The sequence below is a fragment of the Lipotes vexillifer genome, unplaced genomic scaffold (genome assembly GCF_000442215.2).
Source record: "Lipotes vexillifer unplaced genomic scaffold, Lipotes_vexillifer_v1.1 scaffold180, whole genome shotgun sequence".
NCBI classification, from domain to species: Eukaryota; Metazoa; Chordata; class Mammalia; order Artiodactyla; family Lipotidae; genus Lipotes; species Lipotes vexillifer.
This window is the reverse complement of record NW_006796149.1, coordinates 1,972,614-1,997,624: the sequence shown is the minus strand read 5'-3', so window position 1 is coordinate 1,997,624 and position 25,011 is coordinate 1,972,614. Positions and strand designations below refer to the sequence as shown.

Genomic DNA, 25,011 nt, shown 5'->3' with positions numbered 1-25,011 from the left:
GCAGGTAGGTCTGGTTCAGTCTCCTATGGGGTCACTGCTCCTCCCCCTGGGTCCCGATGTGCACACTACTTTGTGTGTGCCCTCCAAAAGTGGACTCCCTTTTTCCCCCAGTCCTGTCAAAGTCCTGCAGTCAAATCCTGCTAGCCTTCAAAGTCTGTTTCTCTGGGAATTCCTCCTCCTGTTGACAGACTCCTGGGTTGGGAAGCCTGACATGGGGCTCAGAGCCTTCACTCCAGTGGGTGGACTTCTGTGGTATAAGTGTTCTCCGGTTTGTGAGTCACCCACCCAGCAGGTACGGGATTTGATTTTATTGTGATTGCACCCCTCGTACCATCTCATTGAGGCTTCTCCTTTGTCTTTGGATGTGGGGTATTGTTTTTGGTTAGTTCCAGTGTCTGCCTGTCGATGATTGTTCAACAGTTAGTTGTGATTTCGGTGCTCTCGCAAGAGGGAGTGAGCTCACGTCCTTCTACTCCACCATCTTGAACCAGTCTCCTCCTCAATATCATTTATTGAAGAGGCTGTTTCAGGCCTTGAATTCCAGTCTGTAATCCATTTTGACTTAATTTGTGTATGGTGTAAGATAGTCGTCTAGTTTTATTTTTTTGCATGTGGTGGTCCAGTTTTCCCACCAGTATCACTTATTGAAGAGACTGTCCTTTCTGCAGTGTATTTTTTTCTTCTTTTGTCATAGATTAAATGTCCATATATGCGTGGATTTATTTCTGGGCTCTATATTCTGTTCCATTTATCTATGTGTCTGTTTTTGTGCCAGTACCATACTGTTTTGGTTACTATAGCTGTGTAGTATAGTTTGAAATCAGGGAGTGTGATACCACCAGCTTTGTTCTTATTTCTCAAGATTGTTTTGGCTATTCAGAGTCTTCTGTGGTTCCATACAAACTTTAGAATTATTTCTTCTGGTTCTGTGAAATCTGCCACTGGCATTTTGTAGGGATTGCACTGAATCTGTAGATTGCTTTGGGTAGTATGCACATTTTTACAATATTCTTCCAATCCGTGAGCATGGAATATTTTTCCATTTTTTGAGTATCTTCAGTTTTTTTCATCTGTGTCTTATAGTTTTCAGTGTACAGGTTTTCCCGTCCTTGGTCAAATTTATTCTTAGGTCTCTTATGCCTGGTAAATATTTATTGGATGCTAGACATTGTGAATTTTACTTTGGTGAGTGCTAGATATTTTTGTATTCTGGTAAATATTCTTAAGCTTTGTTCTGGGACACAGTTCCTTGGAAACAGTTTTATCATTCTGGGTCTTGCTTTTAAGATTTGTTAAGTGAGAACAGATTATTAGTGTTTAGTGCTAATTATTTCCCACTGCTGAGACCCTTCTGAGTATTCTACTTGTATCTCTCTGAAATGAAGTTTTAAGTCTGGCTTGTGGGAAAATGAACTCTGTGTGAGCTCTAAATACTCATCCCCTCTAATCCTTTCAGGTGGTCCTTTGCCATGGCCAGGAAGCTTTTGCAAAGCTCAGCTTCTGTGTTTTCTGTCTCTTAGGGATCTTTCTTGCTTCATTATGTCCAGTGTCTTGAAAACTATTGGTTTTTTTTTTGTTCAGTCTTTTATTTGTTTCAGGCAGGAGGGTAAACCTGGTCTCTATGCCGTCTGCTGGCAGTGGAAGCACTTTTATTTTTAATTAAAATATTTAAATTAATTATGGAAATCTCAAACAAGTACAGAAGTGTAGTGAGTGGTATGATGCATCCCCACATACCCATCCCCCAGCATCAGTAATTACCATCTCTGAGCCAGTCTTGTTTTATCTTCTAACACTTCTGCCTCTGTCTCTCAACCCCTCTGGATTATTTTGAAGCAAATCATATCATCTCAACCCTAAATATTTTAGTGTACATCTCTATTATATACCAAAGCAGTTCCTCAAAAGTGTTTCCACAGGGGCTTCCCTGGTGGCGCAGTGGTTGAGAATCTGCCTGCCAATGCAGGGGACACGGGTTCGAGCCCTGGTCTGGGAAGATCCCACATGCCGCGGAGCAACTGGGCCCGTGAGCCACAACTACTGAGCCTGCGCGTCTGGAGCCTGTGCTCCGCAACAAGAGAGGCCCCAACAGTGAGAGGCCCGCGCACCGTGATGAAGAGTGGCCCCCGCTTGCCACAACTAGAGAAAGCCCTCGCACAGAAACGAAGACCCAACACAGCCCAAAATAAATAAAGTAATTAATTAATTAAAAAAAAAAATTTCCTCATAAAAAAAAAAAAGTGTTTCCACAATACCATTTACATACCTAAAGTACTTATTTCTTTGAACCTCTTAGTGTTGTGTCTTTGTTCACGTATTCCTAATTTTCTCACAGTTTTGCTTGTTTGTTGTTATTTTTAAAGTTGGTTTGTTTGAAAAAGCATCCAAATAAAATTTACTTATTCTTTTTTAATTACCATTCCTTCTCACTTTGGACTTGAAATTATTTCAGACTCTTGACATCATAAACCATATTATAACAGGATCTTTCCATCTGGTTTCTTTAGCCCCATTCACTGCCTCTCCTTCCCATAGCCACCAGTTGTCTCCCACCAAAACTTTTGATCCATCTTGCTTCTTCCTAAAATATGCATATGGTAATGCTGTTCTGAAGCTTAAAAACCTTCAGTGAATAAGCAAGGTACAGAAAAATGTGTATGGTATGCCTTTCTTTATAGAAAAATTAGAAGTAGTGTATATGCTTATATATCTGTATACTCTGCTTCAAGAAGGATGCATAAATTATCGACAGTGGTTGCTTCCTAAGATGGAAACTACATGACTGAAGTGAGAAGATGTAGTTTTTTAATATTATATTTTATTTTGTTTGAATTATTTTATTTATGTAATTTATTCATTTTAAGTAAAAGGAAAAAAATTTTTAAATATTGAATAAATTATAAGAGTATGAACTTGGTGTTCAGGAAGCTTCCACTACTTTCCCTTTTGTTTCCAGCCAGGATGCAGCTCTCCAAGGTGGCATTTAATGGAATTGTGTCAGCGCGGCCTTGGTGTCACAGAGTCTAGAGATTACTACCAACATTAACACAGGCGCCCAGGATTCTAAATTTTCTGTAATGCTTAGGGTGGTTCTACCTAAAATGCCTTTAGGTCACCTTTGAGGATCATTTTTCTCCCCAGGGAATTTAATATTTTATCCATTCTTTGGTTTTGGTTCTACCTAAGCTTTAATTTTCCCATTCCTTTGATGTGCCTTTCTTTCTATCCTAAATATCTTTTTTGTTCATCTTTACCTTTCTGGTAAGCCTGTATTGCCTATTTTTATAGGTATTCGTATGTATAAATTATTTTTCACTTGAAAGTTTGAACTTTTTACGGGGAGAGATATACTTCCTTTGAGGTTTTGTAATCTTTAGCAAGTTTGACTCTGTGTTTCAGTTTTGATAAAAAGGGGTATGATAATGTAGCTATATTCTGGATTGTTTTGGGGATTAAATAAATTCATGCATGTAAGGAATTTAGAACAGTATGTTATGTAGATTATAGTATGTTGCACAGTGCTTTACATATAGTAGGCATTCATTCAGTAAAGTTTTTGGAATATTTGGAGTATTGACGAATAAATAAATGAATATTATTCTTAGTTTTCAGAGATTAATGTAAATACAAACTAGGTCTTTTTTTTTTTTTTTTTACAACCAGTATTCATTAATTAATTGACTCAAGAAATAATCGAGTGTTTCCTTTGTGCTAGGCAGTAGTGCGAGGTTTCAGGAACACATGGTAACTAAAGACTAACTGTGTGTTCTTTTAAGGAGCTTACGTAAATACTTATTGAAATATGAGTTCTATAAGAGTATAACATGGAGGAGCCTAAATTAATTTTGCTGGTAAATATCAGCTTTCTCTGATTGAAAATAAGTCTGAAGAATTTCCTGTGGTATACCAAATTGTTATACCTTTATTTTTCTTGCTTCAGAAAATAGAATCAGCCAGTGTATCCAACATGATAATCTTAGCTGCCAACATAGTTTTTCCTATTAATAACAATAATAATAATCAGTAATTGTCTTTACCTCATGTTAATGGAATTTTGGACATGTCTGAGAGCTTGAAATTGAGTTTCTTTGTTTCAAATGATGGTTCTATTTTTATAATAGTTATTGTAAAATTAGGTATATCATGAAATTTCTATTAGTTTAATTTTATTGTCATAATTAGGAGAGAAGCTTTGAAATTTGATTCTTCAATTTAATATTTGTGATTTCATATTTAGAATTATTTTATATTTCTCTACATATTAGGTATTAAGTCCACAAAAGTTGGAATTGTTACGAGCTGAAATACAACAAGAACTAGAAACTCCAATGAGAGAATGTTTTAGGCATCTGGATGAAGTAAGTAATTTGTATAGAAGGACTGTGCATTTATCTTCATGTGACTGTGAAAGGCTTGAGGAAAAGCATCATTCTCCTACTCAAAAGCCCTGCAATAGCTTCCATTCTTACTCAGAGTCCTTATAGCAGCCTTTAAGACTGCACACGATCAGATCCCATTCTTGCGTCCACATTGGCCTTCTTGGTGTTTCTTTGGCACTTCAGAAATGGTGCAGTTCAAGTCTTTGCCCTAGCTGTTATTCCTGCCACGTATCTCTTGGCTAATTTTCTCATCCTTTTCAAGTCTGCTGAAATTTCACCTTTCCAGTAGGGCCTACTTTGACCAACCCCTGCCTCCTTTTAATATTGCAACTTGCCTTTCCTGTCACTCTTTAGACTTATGGATACCCGTTTACCCTGCTCTACTTTTTATTTTTCTCTAGTATTTATAATCTTCTAATATGCTTTATAATATTTATTGTGCTTATTTTTAAATTTTTCCCTTTTACAACTGCTAGAATGTAAGTTGTATGAGAGGAGGAACCTTTATCTGGTTTTGTTCACTGTTAGAGTCCAAGTTCCTAAAACACTTCCTAGCATACAACAGGTGCTCAATTAATGTTTGCTGAATGAACGAATGAATTTCATGCAGCCTCAGAAAAGTAAAAATTTGTTAGTTTTTCTTCAGATTGAGATCAGTCTCCTCATATGAAATGTTGGTATAATGTGACTGAATGTTTAATAAAGGGAACAGGAAGAGATGACAGATATTGACTACATTAGGTACTATCCTAGACATTTTATACGTTACCTTATTTAATAAACATACTGGGCCTTATACATACAAATGAATATTGTCCCCCTCAAAATGGTCCCCTTTGGAAAGTTGTAGACTAGTGATGCTGTCATTGCACAAAACAGTTGTGGGAATCTTCTTTTATAAATGATTTTCTGGCTTGATAAAGTCATCTTTTCAATATCATCCTGGTGGGTAACCAGAGCATTATGGTTTAGGAGTAGATTTAATTTTGGATTACAAAAAATCACTTAAATCTGAGGTAGGTGACCAAGTTAAGTAAAAGCATGTTTTTTTAAAAAAAGTATGTGTCTAATTAAATCACAAAACCCACTTTCTTGGTTTGTAAACAGGCTTAGAAATCTTTCAACTAAAGATTTATAGTGAGCTGAGTATTTTAGGGGGCATGCTTTCCTTGTTAATTCCCTGATGTATGTTGGAATAGTGTCTCCATCTTCCTGCTCTGTTGCCTGAGTTTTTATTGAGATTCAGAATGCCAGCAACTTTTGAAGTGTTAGGAAGCAGAATTTTAGAGCATAGGCATTGCATGTGTTCTTGGTTATTCAGGAGAGTTGGTGCTACATATATACTTCAGACTGGTGTGTTGAATTGGACTATCATTGTAATATTTGACTGAACCTTGAGTTACTGTACTAAACATTCAAATAATCATTTACCTACTTAGAATTCATCCTTTTTGACTTTTAATGGGGTATTTTATATTTTAATACAGAACTAATTTTTAAAATCTTTTGAAAGGTGTGCTACATTTTAAAATATTTTATTAAGCCCAGAGGTCAAAAGTTTTGACATGCTAATACATTTTTATTATTAGAATCAGTGAGAAAATAAGATTAATTGAAGGGTAATTTGTTTTACTGATACCTTTTCAGGAGTGTGCTAGTTCTGTTTGTAGCATTCTTGTCATGAGAACTTTTCCAATATTTGTTTATACTTCTGTTAAGCTTAATTTTTTACTTTTAGAATGGCTCTTAGTATAAAACAACTTAAAATTTTTGAAAAGGTGATTTTTGAAGTGAGTACAAATTTCATTTATAAATTTGTGATAAATTACAATCTTCTTTTAATTTAGGAAGTAGAAAAGTATAGAGCTGAATATAATAAACTTCGCTATGAACATACATTTCTCAAATCAGAATTTGAACACCAGAAAGAAGAATTTGCACGTATTTTAGAAGAAGAAAAAATAAAATATGAATCAGAGGTGAGTGACTGATTATACTAGTTTAGTCATTATCCTGCTAGTCAATAAAATTTTATGATTTTATATTTTTTGTGAATCTCAACTTAAAGTTGATTGCATAATTGTTTTATTAATTAATGGTTAAGTATTTGTCATGATTTTCATCTGCTCTATAGCAACATTTTTCTGGTGAATGTTCTTTTTGGACTGTTAAAAGAGAAAAAGATGAAGAAAATTTATTTTGCCCCAGTCAATGGAGATAGATAGCAGAGACAGACTTCTCTTTGCAAATACAGTTTGTCTGTGTGATTGCTTATTTAGCACTGTTCCCCTCTACTTATTGGAATCAAACCATGTTCAGGAGAGCTCTGGCTGTCAGCCCATGCTCCTTGTTTCCACTGATACAAACAAGGGGTTTATACATTAGGGTGTGCCCATCACCATCACTTTGTTCTTTCTGGCATCTACAACTGCAGCATTCTGTCTCTGATGCCTATAGCCTATAACCCTATTCTCTATCTATTAAGTTTGGCAGCCTCCCTTCTCATTTTGTCGTTTGTCTCCTAATTTTGCCAAAAATGAGGTTTGTGTCTCTTATTCTTCTTGTTGCTTTTAGGTGATTTTTCAGGATGGAAAGAGAAATATCAGTTTTATGTTGCTATATTCAAATAAGAAATCTAATGCTAGTTGAATTTATTAAAAAATAGCTTGTCCGTACTTACATGAAGCATTCTATGTACAAACACTTCTTCATAATACATTTATTGCATTGACTTTATTTGGAATTAAGAGCTAAAATATACTCTCCTTCCTTTACCAATTACTAATTGGATCAGACTGATTTCTTCTTATCAGTGAGCAAATTGCTCCATGATTGTTTGAAATGTAAGAAGTTGAATGAACTTTGGATCATTTGAGTCCATTAAGAATTTGGTACCAAAAAACTAAAAATAATTATAGTCTTTCATTTAAAAAATTATTATTTTTTACATATGATCTCATGTCTATTATGGTCAGTGATATGGAGCAGGGCCGTCTTATTTTCTCCATTTTAAATGGCGACACTGAAGCACGAGATAAGTGACTTGCCCAAAGTCTCACAGAAACTCAGCAGCCAAGTTAACAGTAGAACTCAGGTACCCCAACTCCCACCCAGAGTTTTAAGTTTCAAATTATTAATGATTTGAGGTTGCCATGCTAATTAGGGGCCATCTAACCACTGTAATATTGTAGAGAGATCAATTGATTTATATTATGTAAGATTTTGAAAGATTTTGAGTTTGTAATAATGATAGACTTAAAGGAACTACATATAAAAATTTTCCTGTGGAAAAAAAAGAATGATAAAAAGATTTCCAACCTAAAATGTAGATTTAGTATATTGAAGAGTAACTACTGAGGCTGAAGATAGTGATGCTTTATTTTATACTTTGCTTTTAAAATCTAATGTTGATGTTTATCTGGTAATGATTATTTGTATTCTGTAGTTTCTAGATTTATTGTGTTTTTAAAGAATGAAACCTGCATCTGAAACCTGATGGCTATTCTATTTTTCACCCATGAAAGACCAAATGATAGTCATTAAAAATTTTAAGGTGCCAGTGGCATCTTAAATAATTTTCTAATTGGAATGTCTTATGACATTCTTAGAAATCTGGAGATAAACGGCTAGCTAGGAAGCTATGATTAGTAAAGGCTAGAAAAGTAAAACTTTGTAATAAGACTGAAGTTCTTGTATGAGTGTGTTTCGTGTTTGGTAATTGCAATCATTGTTGCTTTTGTTGTGGTCATCCATTTACAATGCTTGGTGTCAGCTTATCTCTTGTAAAAATAAAATACAGTGTATGTGTATGAGTTGGAAAAAAGAAGACTGAAGTTCTCTCCTTTCTACTTCCTAGTTGATTATGCAGGAGTAATATTAATTAGTGGATAATTGGGTATCTGCTTTCATTCCATCACTTATCTTTACACTCCAGTTTCTCTTTACAATTAAAGTAAAAACTAGTGAGATGATGTGGACACAAAACAGCAGTAAAACTTCAAAGTAAAACCTACTCTTGCCATCTATCAATTTTACAGTTTTAACTGGTATAAAATATATTAGCTGGGTGTACTAAAAATAATTGGATTTTCTTGAATTAATTAAGGACTCACACAATACTGTACATTTTCACTTCTACAGATAAAAAAAATAACTGAATATTCTTTAGTGTTTTGTTTCATAGGGGAATACTTGAGGAAGATTTTGTTAGTGTTTTCCTGAGGAGCACTCTAGGAATTCACATGTCCCTCATCATTTTTTATTTATTTATTTATTTTTTTGCGGTACGCGGGCCTCCCACTGTTGTGGCCTCTCCCGTTGTGGAGCACAGGCTCCGGACGCGTAGGCTCAGCGGCCATGGCTCACGGGCCCAGCCGCTCTGCGGCATGTGGGATCTTCCCAGACCAGGGCACGAACCCATGTCCCCTGCATCGGCAGGTGGACTCTCAACCACTGCGCTGCCAGGGAAGCCCCCTCATCATATTTTGAAGTTTAAAAAGTATATGAAAGAAGATATCTTTATGAAAAAGATAATGGCATGATTTCTCAGTGCATTTGGCTGTATACAGATGAAATTCTGAAGTTACATATATAGCTGTTATTTGGAAGTGGTACTACTGTGTTTATATTAGGATTCTGATTTTATATTTTTCTGCAAATAGTAATGAAGAGCAGTACAAAGAGTTTTAGGTACAGGTGATTGTAATGTAGCCTGAATGAGTGAAAGAGTAATCCAGTGGAGATACTAAGATCTTGAGAGAGGATATGAAAACCTGTCAGTGACACAATACATAGTGACAGGTCTCCGAGATTATTCCATCAATGCTTTCCAAACTGGCTGAGCTCTACCTTGGCTTGTATGGGGCTGGTGAGAAGCCAAATTTCCTATGGCAAAGAATGAGAACTTCTTTGGGTCCCTGTTACCACATGCTGTTTTTTCATTATAGCACTGGTAGCACAGAACTTGATAATGCGCTCCTTCTTTGGGTCCTTATCCTGACGTGTATGTCGGTAGACATCATGAAATCTCTCAAAACACTTCTTTTTTGTTCTGATAGGTTTTGAAGTTCTACCTGGAGTGCTGCTTTAGGTCCCGGTGGGTTCCGTTACCTGAAATATTCCAAGTTCTCTAACTTAACACCCTTCTCAGATTACTCTGAACTATTGATACATTACAATAGATAAAAGTCTCCCAAATTAAAATTAAATTACTTCACAGTTGGAATTCTCTGAAATTGATTTTAGCAAACTTTTAAGAAGGGCTTTGTGAAATTTGACTCATTAAACTTTTCTGTGAATGCATTTTTGAATATCTCAAAAACTTTTTGCATGTAAAATTTTAAACATTTTAGGTGTTCATTTAGCATGACATGGGGAACGGACTTAACTTCTCTGTGCATCAGTGTCCTCATCTATAAAATGGTGTTGTCAGTAGTATCTATCTCATGGAGGTGTTTTGAGGATTTAATAAATTAATGTGTGTAAAGTGCTTAGACAGCACATAGTAAGCCTTCAATAAGTGGTAGCTGCTATTATCATTATTTAAAGTTCCACATGCTCAGATTTCTTGAGTATATGATCTTGTCCTTTACTTGAGCATGTTAGAGTTTTCAGTGTCAGGTCTGCACTTAGATCCTCTAAGTATTTTGAGGGTATATCTTATTACAGTGCCTGCATCCCCCATCTTCATCTCACCATCATTCTGACTGCTCTGCTTTCAGGTGCTCTCTGCCCTAGCTTTTCCTATCAGTCACAGTTAGTTATCTTTCTTTTACTACACTCATGACCTCTCAGGGCCTGAAAAAGGCATATGTTTATTATCCCTATTCTCTTGTTCAGTTTGAGTAGAATTCTTCTAAAGACCCTGAACATCACCTCATTTCCCAACAGTTCTTGCATCCCATCGTCTGATCTTTCCATATTTATGTCTGGAGGCAAATACACAGTCATGGGGAGAAAGTTCTTAGTACTATCTTTCTCTTACTAGGAGAAAGTAAGGAGTTTAAGGAAAGGAGATGTTATCTTCCAAAATTAGATTAAAATATGAACTTTAAATCTGTAAATAATTTAAGTGCTACCTTCTTCTTAGTGTAAATAAATGAGAAAATGTTTTTGTTTTCCATCATTGATATAGGAAAAATCAATTCTAATACATATAGGGGAAACTTGGAATAATAGGAATATAAAAAGGTAAGCTAACTTGATTTTAGAAACAAAGATCAGGGAACTTGAAATTTCATGTGCAAAATGTTTACCATAATGCATGACAAATAGTAAATATTCAAATTAATGGTATTATCACTATTAGTACCTGACAGCATTAATCATAGTACTAATTTTCATAATAAATATAGTAGATATTTTTAAATAGATTTCATATTTGTAATTGAGAAGCTACAGAAGTTGAAGAAGTGAAAGAAAACAAATTTGTATTTAATTTACTGGGAGAAGCACTTTATAATTCTTTGAATTTTGTCAGCAACCCTAGAGATTAGATTATCATTATTCCCATTTTATAAATGAGAAAATGCTCATGAAGCACTGAGAGACTGGTTCAAGGTTGGACAGCTAGTAGGTGGTAGAGCCAGGAATCGAATCTAGGTAGTCTGGGGGTTTCTGCTTCTGGCCATTGTAGAGTTTTAGGGACTGAATTTAACTTAAGGTGCTGACTAAAAACTGGGACAAAATATAGGAAACTGTGGTTTTCAGAGACTAGAAAACAGGCAGTACAAGGCAGTGATCCCTAAAAGAAGGAAACAAATAAAATGAGCTCTCAGATTGCCTCATCTTATGTCCACCAGAGTGGAAAGGCCACCTAATGCATGGTGCATTGCATAGAAGACTCAGAAGGATTTTATCTCAGTAGTAGGGCCAAATTAGCCCCACAATAGTGGCTACTCTGGTTCTGCCTGACAAGTGTAAAAGAAAGATTTGAAAGGATCAAACTATTCCTAAGTAACTTAACTGAATAATAGAACAAAGATTTAAAAGTACATAAAGGAATACAAAAGAACCTAACATTAAAATGAAATAAAATAAAATTCAGAATGCCTGACATCCAGGATAAATGGACTGGGTTCATAGTTGTATTCTACCAAACATTTAAGGAAGAAATTATACCCCGTCTTTACAATTTCTTTCAAAAGATAGAATTAGAAGGAATCTTAATAATTCATTCCACGAAGTCAGCATTGCCCTAATACCTAATCCAAACAAAGACGTTAGAAGAAGACTATAGACCAAACTCTCTCATGAGCAAAGATGCAAGAATCCTCGATGCCACATCGTTAGATCCCACATGCCGTGGAGCAACTAAGCCCATGTGCCACAACTCTTGAGCCTGTGCTCTAGAGCCCGCGAGCCACAACTACTGGAGCCCGTGCTCCGTAACAAGAGAAGCCACCAAAATGAGAAGCCTGTGCACTGCAGTGAAGAGTAGCCCTCACTCACCGCAGCTAGAGCAAGCCCGTGCGTGGTGACGAAGGCCCAATGCAGCCAAAAATAAATAAGTAAAATAAAATAAATTAAAAAAATAATAAAGAATCCTCAACAAAATATTAGCAAATTGAAATCAACAATGTATAAAAATAATAATGCATCATGAACAAGTAGGATTTATTTCAGGCGTTCAAAGCTGGTTCAACATTAGAAAATGAACTAATGTAATTCATCACATCAGTAGGCCAAAGAAGAAAAATCACATCATCATATCAATAGATACAGAAAAAATTGTTGATAAAAGCCAACACCCATTCATGATAAAACTCTCAGCAAACTAGGACTAGAGGGGAACTACCTCAACTTGATAAAGAACATCTATAAAAAAAGTACAACTAACGTCATACTTAGTGGTGTGAAACCAGAAGCTGTCCCACTAAAATCAGGGAACCAGGCAAGGGTGTCCCCTCTTACTACTCCTTTTCAGTATTGTACTGGAGTCTTAGCTAATACAGTAAGACAGGAAAAGGAAATAAAAGACATATACATTTGGAAGGAAGAAATAGAGCTGTCTTTGCTTACAGATACATGATTGTGCAGAAAATCTGAAACAATCAATAAAAAACTCCTGGAACTAATCCAGCTTTTACAGTGGAGTTGCAGGATACAAGGTTAATATACAAATGGCAGTCACTTTCCTATATGACAGTAATCAACAAGTGGAATCTGAGATTAAAAACATAATATCATTTACATTAGCACCCCCCCAAATGAAATACTTAAAAAAAAATATGTACAAGATCTAAATGAAGATCTGATGAACATAATCAAAGGATGAATGGAGTGGTATTTCACCTTCATGGAGAGGAAGACTTAATGTTGCCAAGATGTCTGTGCTTCCCAGCTTAATCTGTAGGCAATCCCAATCAAAACCCCAGCAAGTTTTGTGGATATTGACAAACTGATTCTAAAGCTTATAGAGAGCGGCAGAAGACCCAGAATAGCCAGCACAGTATTGAAGAAGAACGGAGTTGAAGGATGACTATAAAGCTATGGTAATCAAGACAGTGTGCTGTTGGCAAAAGAACAGACAAACGGATTAGCAGAACAGACCAGAGAGTTGAGAAATAGACCCATAGAAATAGCATCATCTATTCTTTGACAGAGGAGAAAAGGCAGAGTAGAGAAAAATGGTCTTTTCAACAAATGATGCTAAAACAACTAGACATGCAAATGCAAAAAAAAAAAAAAAAAAAAAGAGTGGATCCAGACACAGACCATACAACTTCACAGAAATTAACACAAAATAGATTATAGACCTAAATGTAAAACTTAAAATTATCAGACTCCTAGAAGATAATGTAGGGCAAAACCTAGATGACCTTGGGTTTGGTGATGACTTAGATACACCACCAAGATATGGTACTTGATACATGAAAGAAATGATAAGTTAGACTTCATTGAAGTAAAAAGTTTCCACTCTTGAAAGACACTCTTTTTTTTTTTTTTTTTGCGTTATGCGGGCCTCTCACTGCTGTGGCCTCTCCCACCACGGAGCACAGGCTCCAGACGTGCAGGCCCAGCGGCCACGACCCACGGGCCCAGCCACTCTGCGGCATGCGGGATCCTCCCAGACCGGGGCATGAACCCGTGTCCCCTGCATCGGCAGGTGGACTGTCAACCACTGTGCCACCAGGGAAGCCCTGAAAGACACTCTAGAGAATGAGAAGAGAAGCCATAGGCTGGGAGAAAATATTTGAAAAAGATATATCTGATAAAGGACTGTTACCCAAAATATACAAAGAACTCAAACTCAATAAGAAAGCAAACAGCTGGATTAAAAAATGGGCCAAAGACTGTAACAAACATCTCATCAAAGAAGATATACAAATGGCAAATTAGCACCTGAAAAGATGTTGAACATCATATGTCATTAGGGAATTCAGGACTTCAAGGGAGATGACATGTGAATCTGAGATTGGAGGAAAAGGGGAGAGCGGAGGCTGTGTCCAAGATCTTTACCCAGAGGATGGATAGCAGTGATTGAATATGAGCTCCTCCAGAACAGAGGTTTTATGTAGTTGACCCTTGAACAACATGGGGTTTGAACGGTGTGGGTCCACTTATACCTGGATTTTTAAAAATAAATACAATACTGCATATAAGTGGACCTGCACCATTCAAACCCATGTTGTTCAAGGGTCAACTGTACACAATCCACGGTTGGTTGAATCAGCAGATGTAGAACCCGCCCATACAGAGGACTGATTTGAGCCCTTGGTTTTTGGTATCTGTAGCAGGTCCTGGAACCAATCCTGTTAGATACTGAGAGCCTGCTGGCTGTCTCTGCTTATCTGCTAGGTTCTCTAATGTATCCTTAATACCTAGAGCAGTGCCGCCTACGCAGTAAGTACTCAGTGAATATTTGTTGCATGAACGAATGAATAGAGAAGTTAGAAGGCAGTGATTACCAGTTTGGGGAGGAGTGACTTGGTAGAGAACTCTTGTTAAGGAGTTATAAATGTGAGATCTAATCCTGAATTTGGTATTAGCTAGCTCAGTCCAGAGCTTCAGCTCTCACTTCAACTATCACATAGATGCCTTTTAAAACTACTGGACGGGCTTCCCCGGTGGCGCAGTAGTTGAGAGTCCGCCTGCCGATGCAGGGGACACGGGTTCGTGCCCCGGTCTGGGAGGTTCCCACGTGCCGCGTGAGCCATGGCCGCTGGGCCTGCGCGTCCGGAGCCTGTGCCCCGCGGTGGGAGAGGCCACAACAGTGAGAGGCCCGCGTATCGCAAAAAAAAAAACAAAAAAACAAAACAAAACAAAAAAAACTACTGGAGGAAGCAATAACATAGGAAACATGCTGGTCATGAACATTAGCTGTCTGATCCCATATGTAAAATGAATTATTGTTACTAAATGCAATTTTATATATAACACTTAGCTCAGTACTTGATCCATATTAAGTACTCAGTAAAGGGCACCATTGTTTGAACCCGAGTTTCATATCAATGAGCTGCCACACGTCTGATATACCACAGTAGAACAATATTTGGATTTCCTCATGCAAAAGCTAAGTGGTTTCTTAAAGATCTTCCAGCCCAGCCCTTCATTTTAACTGATGCCAAAGTGAAAAAGTGACTTCCACAAAGTCACACACCTGGCTGAAGGAAAGAGAATATGGAGGGAAAAAGGTAGTTGGGGACCAAACCTTGGGGGTAACATTTATGTAAAGGATGGGAGGAAAAATAGGAGACACTAATTAGTTGAGTTTTTGAGGGCTTGACCCTGAATTTTACAGCTTCCTTCTATAATAAATTTTATTTTCTGGGAAGAAATGGCATTTGCCTGCTGTGGATAGCTCTACCTATATTTCCCATTGACATCTTTAATTCAGCTTCAATTTAATGTCCAAAACCAAACTGGAATCACTACATGTTAGAACTGAATAGGATCTTAGAGGGCCTCATTCTAACCTCTCATTTTACAGATGAGAAAAACATTCTGCCCTGGGGTGGAGGTCTCACACTTCTTAGATTCACTTATAGCAATGTGAACAATCAGTTGTCCCTTGGGCCATTTTTGCCCAGGCTGCAGAGCATTACTTTAAGTCCTTTTGGCTTAGAGTGAGCCTGCTAAGCTCATCCTGGCTACAACAACCCCTGGTGCTGTTTATAGCCGTCGCTTCTAACTTTCTTTTTTCTTTTTTTTAAACAACTGAATTTTTAAGTTAAACCACCTGAAGAAACCCCATATATAAAAAGAGACTAAAAAGAGGAGCTGCTGTGGTTAACAACAAAGGTTTGTTGGTGGTGATAGTAGGGGATAGGGGTTGGCAAGATCAGCAGAGGGAAAGAATGAGGTTTTTTTTTTTTTTTTTTTGCGGTACACGGGCCTCTCACTGCTGTGGCCTCTCCCGTTGTGGAGCACAGGCTCCGGACGTGTAGGCTCAGTGGCCATGGCTCACAGGCCCAGCCGCTCCGCAGCATGTGGGATATTCCTGGACTGGGGCACGAACCCGTGTCCCCTGCATCGGCAGGCGGACTCTCAACCACTGCGCCACCAGGGAAGACTGAAAGAATGAGTTTTACTGTGATTACTTGGACCCTCATTCCTGGAGGTGAGGGGCCTCTGAAATGCCTCAGGTTAGGAAGCAGTTTGAAATCCCCTGATTTGGGGTCACATGAAATCTGGCAGTGATGGTTGGCGTGAATGAGAAGACCACTGGTATTTTTGTTCAACAAGTTCCTTGGTGATTTGTCTACATGCCCTGGAGTAATGATTTTCAGCTCCTTGGATCTGAGAATTAAGAACTAGGCCATCACTACAACTAGGGCTTTACGAAACTCTCAGCTATTATTCAAAAGCTCTCATCAGTCACATTTGTTGTTACTTATATGGACAAGCAGCATTTTTTGTAAATTCAGTTGCCTTGGAATAGATGATTTTATTAGTATAGATATAGCCCAAGAATTACTGTCACATGAGGAAGAGCTTAGGAGTAATCAGTTTATGCAAGATCAATATGATCTTGCATAAACCCTTATAATGTTCTGATGAAGTTAAAAATACTTGACATATTTTTAATTATTATAGTATTACTTATAATTTTGAATTTTAGTCAGCAACTGATGAAGCCCTGTGCTAGACACCATGAGGAGATGGAGGGAAAATAGGACAAGGTCCTTGCCCTCACATTTGAGTCATGCCAAGTACAGAATGAAGAATGTGACATTTTAGGATTTTTTTCCTTTGTACTTCATTTTACCACCTGAGCTTTTTTTTCATATTGTACAATTTTTAATTTTAATTTACTGACTTGAAAAGCATGTTCATGGCTGAAAATTCGATAATTTAAGGTTGTATGCTTTCTTTCAAATTGTCATCAGATTGCAAGACTGGAGAAAGATAAAGAAGAACTACATAACCAGCTGCTTAGTGTTGATCCCACAAGAGACAGCAAACGAGTGGAGCAACTTGTTCGAGAAAAAGTCCATTTGTGTCAGAAATTAAAAGGTTTAGAGGCTGAAGTAGCAGAATTGAGAGCTGAAAAAGAAAATTCTGGTGCTCAGGTAGAAAATGTCCAGAGAATTCAGGTGCGGCAGTTGGCTGAGATGCAGGCTACAGTCAGATCCCTGGAGGTAAGGTTTTAATTGCTTCCCAGTAGACTATCGTGTGTACTTCTTTTAAAGTGCAGTTGACAAGCCTTTGAGTTTTTTTTTTTGTTTTTTTGTTTTTTTTTGGCGGTACGCGGGCCTTTCACTGTTGTGGCCTCTCCCGTTGTGGAGCACAGGCTCCAGATGCGCAGGCTCAGCGGCCATGGCTCATGGTCTCAGCCACTCCGCGGCATGTGGGATCTTCCCTGACCAGGGCACGAACCCGCGTGCCCTGCATCGGCAGGCGGACTCTCAACCACTGCGCCACCAGGGAAGCCCAAGCCTTTGATTTTTTAGGGCATAAATGTATGCTCACCAATCTAACGCTGACGCATTTGTGGAATCCCAAGAGTATATATATTTTTTGTAAAGAAGAAAGCTCTTGATTCATAAGCAATAGCTGTGCTACCACATTTACAAAGGGATTATTTATTCTTTGGGAGTCACGACGCCTATCTGAAATGATTTAACTTTTACAATGCTACAGAGTAGAATATGCAAAATTCAAAAAAAAAAAGGAGTTTCTGAAGACTAAAGTCATTTCAAACCAGAAAGAGCAATTTCTTTCTAGTTATTTCCTTACACTGGGATTCAAGATCTTAAAATTGTAAATCCTGTTTCAACAGAAAACCATACTTATATATCTTATGACAGCTTCTTGCAGGAGTTACAAAATTGAACTTGGCTACTAATGCATATAAGCCTTTACTGAATTATTTCCCTGAGTTCATTAGAGAAAGAAAAGAGCTGGCAGAGCTAAGCTGGTACTCCTAGAGGTATTCTCCTATGAAAGTTCTTGTTTCTGTTGTTGGAGAGGAAAAACTTTCCTTTTACCCTCTTAGGTTCAGAGTTTAAGGGTTGTGAATTAAACTGACAACAGACAGATTAGCAAGAGAAAAGATAGATTTTTATTCATGTACGTAAACAGGAGTTCACAGAAAAATGTGACTCAAAGAGGCAGTAGTAATTTGGGGCATGTATACCATTCTAATAAGGAAAAGAGGGGGAGAAAGGACACTTATAGGAAAACAAATGACTTTTAGGAAAGATAAACAGGCCCTTAGGAAAACAAATGGCAGATATGACAATTTTGTGATGCTGTTTGTGTAGGTGCTTTCTTACCCTGGTGTTGACTTTTTGTCTTCTGTGATAGAAGTTGGCATTCCCTAGTTATGAAACCCCTGGGGAGGGGACTTCTAACACTTAAATTCTTTTTAGAGGCTCTACTTTTAGACAGATAACAGGAGTTCAGGAAAAAACTTTGTCCTATGTCTGTTGATTCTCAAAAGCCTTCAGCTCCAAATAATTCTTATTCCACAGTGGCATATTCTGGACCCCTTTACAGTTTTATTGAGATAATGCTTATTCCTCCTAGTCCTTAGTGTCTTACGTGTAGCAAATATACTAGTTTGATAGTTTTTAAAATTTTATTTTGAGCAGTCCAAAATGTTTTGTTTTCTTCAGAATAGTTGTGAGGTGATTTGAACTGGAGGGAAATTAGTGTGCACCTAGTTTGTAATTAAAATCCAATATCCAAATCCAAAGTAGTGATTTTTTTCTGGACAGCAAACTGGTACAAGAAGTACATTAATATGTTTTGAAGAGTAGAAGTCACCTTTTTATTTTTTGGATGAAGCTTCTGACAGTATTTAGTGGTTTCCTGAATTTAAGTTGTCAGTATCATTGGACCTTAGACATGAGGCAGTTCAGAATGAAGTGTTTATGTTGCCATCCTTCTATCCTTAACGTATTTACACAGTGACAGTGGGATGACTGCGATTGAATATGGTATGTGATCTCAATGTGAAACTTTGCATTGAGGTCATTAAGAGTGATTATTTTCAGGACCAGTTGAATGATGACAAAAGATGGGAGGTTCTTTCACAAGAGCCTGTATTTCATTTTATCATTTGTCAGATGAAATGAAAATACGCACATGACAGGTAGCCTGCCTTTCTTTGATTTTTTTTTTTTTTTTTTTTTGTCTATCATTGTGCCTGAAGAGTATCATTTTTTATGTGAGGAAAATAGGGCTTTTTCCCTGAATTATTTGTTGAATACACTCCTTATCATATTTAAGATACATAGGAAATGAGCTGTTGCAGAACTGAAGCTTATCCTTTAAATGCAAAATGTTTTCATTTTAACTATTTTGAATAGAAGTATTTTTAAAAAGCATTTAGTTTTCCCTTTCTAATTAAAGAGTACTGTGAATATTACCAACTGGAAATTTTCTTGACAGCTTACTTCATTAAGAATATTATGTGATGAGTTCAGGAGCTATTGAGTTCTTTGCCCATACTTCCAGAAGCTCCAGATTAGTCGAGGATTTTGAATTTTTAATCTCTTGGGGATTGTTTTCTAATCTCCACTGATTTTAGATTTTCAGTTCTCACTTCTTACTACTACACATAAGCCCTCTCCTCTACCTTGTAATATGCTTTTTCATATCTGTTGTGTACTTGAAATCCACCAAAACGCTTGGTTGAATTATGTCCACAATAATAGTAAATAGGTATCAAGTGAGTGTGTTAGGTACTCTCTCTCATGAGAGAAGTGTATGGGTTTTATCTTGGTGGTGGCTGTTGATAAGCTGTTTGTCCAGATAACTTTGTTGCATATTTCCTGGAGCAAATACCTTGCATTTGAATTCTACCAATTGCTTTGTGAAAACTCTTGTTACTTCGGTATATGTTAATATTGTTGAGGTTTTGAATAATTTTGGGTAGTATGATTATTACATTTATTTAAATAGTGCTTATTTTGTTTTTATATAATTGAAAAATTGTCAACAAATTTTAAAATATTTTATTTTAATAAAAGGCTGAAAAACAGTCAGCTAAACTACAGGCTGAACGCTTGGAGAAAGAGCTACAATCAAGCAATGAAGAAAACACTACTTTAATTAGTAAATTGCATAAAGCTGAACGGGAAATTAATACATTGACCAGTAAAGTAAGTTGTCTTACGTATTTGCTTTATTCTTTAGAATGCTTGAGACTGTATGATGACAAAGGAATTTTGTGTTTCAGTAGCTTAGTTCCCTACATTGAAGTCTCTTTTTTGATCTTATTCTACCTTCCAAAAACATGTAGAAACTGACCAATTCTTTTTTTTTAATTTATTTTATTTATTTATTTTTGGCTGTGTTGGGTCTTCCTTGCTGCGTGCGTGATTTCTCCAGTTGCAGTGAGCGGGGGCTACTCTTCGTTGCGGTGCGTGGGCTTCTCATTGCGGTGGCTTCTCTTGTTGCGGAGCATGGGCTCTACGCATGCGGGATTCAGTAGTTGGGGCATGAGGACTCAGTAATTGTGGCTTTGGGGCTCTAGAGCGCAGGCTCAGTAGTTGTGGCGGATGGACTTCATTGCTCCGCGGCGTGTGGGAACTTCCCGGACCAGGGCTTGAACCCGTGTCCCCTGCATTGGCAGGTGGATTCTTAACCACTGCACCACCAGGGAAGCCCCTGACCAATTCTTAACCGCTTTCACTGTGACCACTCTAGTCCAGTTTTTACAATAGCCTCCTAATTGGTCTCTTTACTCTCTACCCTGTCAGAGCTCTGTGTGATCTGGCCCCTGCAATCTTTCCCCAGCCGTCATAGTCCATTTTCCCTCCCATTCACTTTGCTGTAGCCTCACGGGCCTTCTCACTCTTCTTTGAGCAAGCTTACTTCTACCTCAGGGCCTTTGCGCTTGCCCGCCTTGCATGGTCTTCCCTCACATATGTATATAGCTTTCTTCCTCACCCATTTCTTTTTTTTTTTAATTAATTAATTTATTTTTGCTCACGTTGGGTCTTCGTTGCTGCATGCGGGCTTTTCTCTAGTTGTGGCGAGTGGGGGCTACTCTTCGTTGTGGTGCGCAGGCTTCTCACTGAGGTGGTTTCTCTTGTTGCGGAGCATGGGCTCTAGGCTTGTGGGCTTCAGTAGTTGTGGCACATAGGCTCAGCAGTTGTGGCTCACGGGCTCTAGAGCGCAGGCTCAGTAGTTGTGGTGCACAGGCTTAGTTGCTCCACAGCATGTGGGATCTTCCCGGACCAGAGATCGAACCTGTGACCCCTGCATTGGCAGGTGGATTCTGTGTTTTGTTTGTTTGTTTGATACAGAAATGTATTTATTAATGCATTAAAACCAAATCTCATGATGAGTTTAAAAATTACTGTAATTTTGAAGCAGTGATAAGTATTAATGATATTTTGAAATATCTACAAAAAATGTGATATGAAAATATCTGTCACAGGTACTGTTAATACTACGATGGTTTGTAGTCAACATTCATAGTTGAAGTGGAAGGTGGATTCTTAACCACTGCGCCAACAGGGAAGCCCCTCCTCACCCATTTCTGATGTTGCCTTATCAGAGAGGACTTTTTTTTCTTCACTTTGTAAAATACCATCTTCCCTCTTCCTCTGCCTTATTCTCTATCTTTTTTACCTGCTTTATATTTCTTCATAGCTCTTAACACCATCTGGTATATTTGTTTATTTTTGTCTTTTCTACTCCCTTTGCCTCAAATATAAGCTACAAGAGAGCAGGGACATTGCTTTTATTACTGTTGTATCTCTGGCTCCTGGAACAGTGCTGGCACACAGTAGACAATAAATATTTGTTAAATGAGTAAATTAATACCAGCAGCATGATCTGCATTTGCTATTTTTAAAACAATATAATGGTTTGAACACCTTTTTTTTTTTTTTTTTGCGGTACATGGGCCTCTCACTGTTGTGGCCTCTCCTGTTGCGGAGCACGGGCTCCGGACGCACAGGCCCAGCAGCCATGGCTCACGGGACCAGCCGCTCCGTGGCATGTGGGATCCTCCCGGACTGGGGCACGAACCCGCGTCTCCTGCATCAGCAGGCGGACTCTCAACCACTGCGCCACCAGGGAAGCCCTGAACACCTTTTATATACAGTTTTCCCAGGAACTTAGAGGTTTTTTTCCCCCTCAAATGCAATGTATATAAGGAATCCAGTAACCAGAAGTAGGATAGCAATGATGAAAGTATTTTATAGAATACTGCAGTGGATATCAGCTCTGGAGTCAGACATATTCAAATTCCATTTCTTCCCCTTGCTAGCTGAGTGACCTTGGGCAATTTAATTTCTCTCTGAAGACTTTAGCATTTTCCTTTATAAAACAGACTAATACCTACCTTATAGAGTGTGGCAGAGATTAAATGAGATATTATGCATAAAGCACTTAGCATAAGATCTAATATATAATCACCTGAATATTAGCTATTATTAGTAGTACTCGGGTCAGCTCTAAGAACTTGAAACTAAGACTGATGTCTGAATCAGTGAGAACATGTATTATATTTCTGCCAGAGCAGAGTTATGTAAAATCACCTTAAAAAACAAAATGGTTTCTAGACCAGAGGGAATTTATTGTAGCCTGGTAGAAATATATGAACTTATCTAGAAGCGTAGTGTATTCATTCGTAAATTCCTTGTCCACAGTCAAACAGTGTTTATGACAGAGGCAAGAGAGAGTTTTAGTTGGCAGAGTGTGAGTATTCTGGTCCCATTGAAGAGATCATTCTTACTGTGGAAAGGAATACCTCAATCTATTTTAGTTTGTGGCCATGAAATAATCGATTCATCCCCTTCCTTTTGTTCTGACTGCATGAGCCCTAAGCAACTTTATGACTGTTATGTGATTTCCTCTGTAATTTTGTCTACAGGGAGAGAGAACGCACTGGTTCTTCAGAATTAGAGTATTCTAGTTTCCATTATAGTTTTTTCTCGCAATTAATAAACTGACATTCTAGTTTTATAGATCACTCTTTGTAAACTTTAGTAATGTGAGTTCAGCCTTGAGAGCGGTCTTTAAGTCTGGTGACAAATTTGATTTCTGTGCCTGGAAAGCCAAAGCCATAATATTAGATGTATTAGATGCCACCCTTGGGAGATAGTGTACCCAGTTTTTTCTATGGCAAATACATACTCTTTTACACTTCCAGATTGTGTGTTTATTAACACACATTGCTAAGAGTAGCCTGTCTTTTTAAAGACATACTTGCATTATTATACATATAAATGGTTTATTAAAAAACCACCCACCAACTTCAGACAAACCAAGTTTTCATTTGAGATCTTGCATATAAAAAGATTTCATTGGAAGGTTAAATTTTAAAATAATGTTTCAAACATTGTCACAGTTTTCTTTGCCACTTGAAATTTTCATCAACATTTTGCAGTTCTCACAAATGGTTGTTTTGTGCAGAGGAACACCTGGGGTGTATTTGTCTAAGTTATTCAAATTTGTAAATGTTTGTTAGGTTTTTGAACAGAGTTATGTCATTGTGACTATCGTTGTCTTGGATTAAAAAGTATTACCAAAGATGGCCTAAAAATGATGACCTTAAAGATATCTAATATTCAATGAGATAAATTCTTCCTGTTATGAGGTGTTTGAGCTTTAGAACTCCAATAAAATGTACAGTTTTTAAGGAAGTCATCCCACAGAATTACCTTATTAGCTAAGTTTATGAGGTCATACCATCTCAGACCTTTGAAAAAGATCAGAGTTTGAGTACTGTCTCTTTGGAATTTACATCAAGAGCTTCTTGAGTAATACATTTTTTCAACTTTATTTGAATTTCTGGCTTACGTATATTGTTATCTTTTGTGTGTGTGTGTGTGTAATTTAACAGATTCTGAACCCTTATAAAATGCTTACTGTTGCTACTTTGTTACATTTCTTAAAGTTTTATTAGTACAAGCTAATATTCTGAGTACTTATTTTGTATCAAAAGCATAAAGCAAATTCACAATGTAAAGACCACAATCTACATGGAAAACATATTGTGGGACAAAAAAAGCAGAACAGGGTAGCTTGGCCCACGGAAGCTTAAGAAGATTGTAAATCTCTTCAAATTATTTGCAGCATTTTAACATTGTGCATTTTATTTAAGAAAAGATCCCTAGTTTTCCTAGGATTTTTGATGCTTGATTACAAAAGTTAAGAACTAGGAATCTAGAGGCAGAAAGAAACTTTATTATAACTATTTGGGATTTGGTTCATATTACTCATAGAAAGTGTTTTTATTCATCATATCTAAGTAATAAATATTCATATACGTTTTTCCATTTTTAATAAATAAAATAATTTTAATATCATTTTGGAAGTTAATTACTTTAGTGTGAGTGCATTCATTATTTCAGTATTTTAGAAATGTGGCGCTAAAGAAAAACTCATCAGGGTCCATAGATAAGTTGATTTGAATGCATGTTGCTTGAGCATATAGCACTACTTTAATAATAGAAGTAGTTCTGAAGATAGACTTGTCGTTTGACTTCCGATCCAGTGTTCCTTCAGTTTCACTGATTATAGTTTAATTGAAAAATGTTTTCTCATTTCAGTAAATCTCAGTGAATGAATTAAGAAATGTTTTTTATATTTTTTGTAGTTCTTCTCGTTGAAAGATTCTACAAAATAAGATGGCTCAGATTTTCCATCTCATATATAAAGCAGCTACAATGTGGTTTGCTAATGAACTGCTGTGTCATTCAAACCTTCTACAGTTAGTGTTATAATAGCAGGTTATGATTACATTTGTCATAGAAATTAGATTTTCATTGTAGTTGTATTTCTTCCAGATTTTAAAGCATTTATAAATTCTGTCTGTCCATGAAATTATAAAAACCCAATCTATAGAAAGTTTAAATTTTAAAATAAATACAATTTTTTAGCTGCTCTGAAAGTATTTCAAAGCTGCTTTGTAAACATTGTTCTATGAGACTTGCTTTCATAGAAAAGAACTTCAGAAAGATTTAAAAATGCAAATCTGATGTCAGCAGAAGGTATTCATTTTGTGTTGTGTCATTTGAAAATCTACAGGTTAATTTGTGTCTTAGTGTGGTTATTAGCAGTACAAAGGCAGCATAGTACTTGACTTCCTTGTTTCCTTTAAGTGAGGAATTTGCAGGAAACCTTGTTATGTTTCCAAGACCTTTCATAGATGGAGTCTCCTCCAGTAAGACACTTCTGTTTCTCATCTTCGCCCTCTTTGGCTCTAGGACCTCTTCCTGATTTA

The 25,011-nt window shown here is 37.1% G+C and overlaps 1 protein-coding gene across 1 annotated transcript in view; it reads left to right on the top strand.

Annotated features, from left to right (window-relative positions):
- CEP83 (centrosomal protein 83) overlaps positions 1–25,011 on the top strand; it is a 70,970-nt gene that overhangs the window by 13,082 nt on the left and 32,877 nt on the right. The window contains exons 3-6 of the mRNA XM_007468208.1: positions 4,266–4,358; positions 6,227–6,358; positions 16,709–16,960; positions 19,799–19,930. Coding sequence (XP_007468270.1) covers positions 4,266–4,358; positions 6,227–6,358; positions 16,709–16,960; positions 19,799–19,930 — 609 coding nt within the window. The remainder of the gene's footprint in view (positions 1–4,265; positions 4,359–6,226; positions 6,359–16,708; positions 16,961–19,798; positions 19,931–25,011) is intronic.